The following is a 1542-nucleotide window of genomic DNA, read 5'->3' on the forward strand; positions in this document are numbered from 1 at the left end:
TAGATGAAAAACTAAAGTTAACTCACAGGAAGAAAAGCATCCCAGGATGCATCATCTGGATCGAACTTCTTGAGTAATGTTTTTCTTAATGAATCTTTTGCATATTCTAGAAATAAATTTATGATAAAAATCAACAATAGCACAAACAGTATCTAGAGTTACATACAATGAAAATAACAGAATTACTATAAAAGAATGAATTTATGTTAACAATAAACATTTTACAAGCTATACATGTGCAATCAGCAATGACTGACATAAATAAACTAACTGAAATAATTTGTTTGTATCTGATTACTGAAGCTTTATTTTCACATTACTGGATGTTGAACCTTTATAACTGGTGAGACTTTAAAACCTCATTATATTTAACACTAGTTACATTTCAACTACTAAATTTATCATTTTTACTGAAGCTTCATAATATAGACTGTTTTGTTTTTATAATTTTGCTCAAAGCTACACGAGGGCTATCTGCACTAGCCATCCCTAATTTAGCAGTGTAAGACTAGAGGGAAGGCAGTTAGTCATCACCACCAAGCGACAACTCTTGGGCTACTCTTTTACGAACTAATAGTGGGATTGACCATCACATTATAACAACCGCACAGCTGAAAGGGCAATCATGTTTGGTGTGATAGGGATTCGAACACATGACCCTCAGATTGCGAGTTGAGTACCCTAACCACCTAACCTAACCTAAAAAAAAACAAAATAATAATCAGTGATACGATTTAATACTATATTATATCAGATGAAGATAAATAAATAGTAAGGATAAGTATAACATTTATCCTTTACACAATTATTACTTTAAAAAATTTTATTGTTTATAGAAATATTTGTCAAACTGTTTAGATTTAAATCATCAATCGTACTTTTAAATTTTTGTATTAAAAATACTCCCATCAATTCATTTATTTTTCACATTTTTCTGTATACTGCTAATATACTCTTTAAGGAATCTTTAAAATATTTCAAGCACATCTTTAGAATTTTGTTTATAATTTATTAACATGCTACTACTTGTTCAAATGTTTAAATTCCTTGTATTATTTCTTCACCAACTGTTAAAAATTTCCCACGTTTCTTCACAAAAATTTAGATCCACAATAAATTTTGATACCTTATAATCAGAATGGTTCATTTTTAGTCACAAGCTTTCCCAACTTATAGACCTGTTCAAAATGTATTTCAAAATACTGTCACCCTAATTTCCAATTAATTGTGATATATACTTTTCAGTCTATTCTGTGTTCATTAGCCATATTATTAATGACTTCCAAGTTTTCCAGTTTTTTATCAATGTCAAGGTCTCATGGAAAAATAACACTCAAATGAACAATCATTTTTAGATGCAACAGAAACAATCTTATTCTTTAACAGGATTCAAAAACTTTTCCTGAACACAAGATTCAAGTCTTTTACCAGGGCTTCCAAGGATAAAAAAAGAATTAATTTTTGAAGATAGCCTTCAAATCTTTGACAAGTTATAAAAGACAAAAATGCATCTTTTTCACTAAAGAAATTGTATAAATATTG

General features: G+C 28.8%; 1 protein-coding gene across 1 annotated transcript in view; it reads right to left on the reverse strand.

The window, feature by feature from the left end:
- The window catches only part of LOC106470556 (polycomb protein Sfmbt-like), a gene marked incomplete at its 5' end in the record, with an annotated part of 23747 nt that extends 23641 nt beyond the window's left edge, over positions 1-106 (reverse strand). The window contains one exon of the mRNA XM_013931118.2: positions 27-106. Coding sequence (XP_013786572.1) covers positions 27-106 — 80 coding nt within the window. The remainder of the gene's footprint in view (positions 1-26) is intronic.
- Between the last annotated feature and the right edge of the window lie 1436 nt (positions 107-1542).

Source organism: Limulus polyphemus, unplaced genomic scaffold (genome assembly GCF_000517525.1).
Source record: "Limulus polyphemus unplaced genomic scaffold, Limulus_polyphemus-2.1.2 Scaffold4083, whole genome shotgun sequence".
NCBI classification, from domain to species: Eukaryota; Metazoa; Arthropoda; class Merostomata; order Xiphosura; family Limulidae; genus Limulus; species Limulus polyphemus.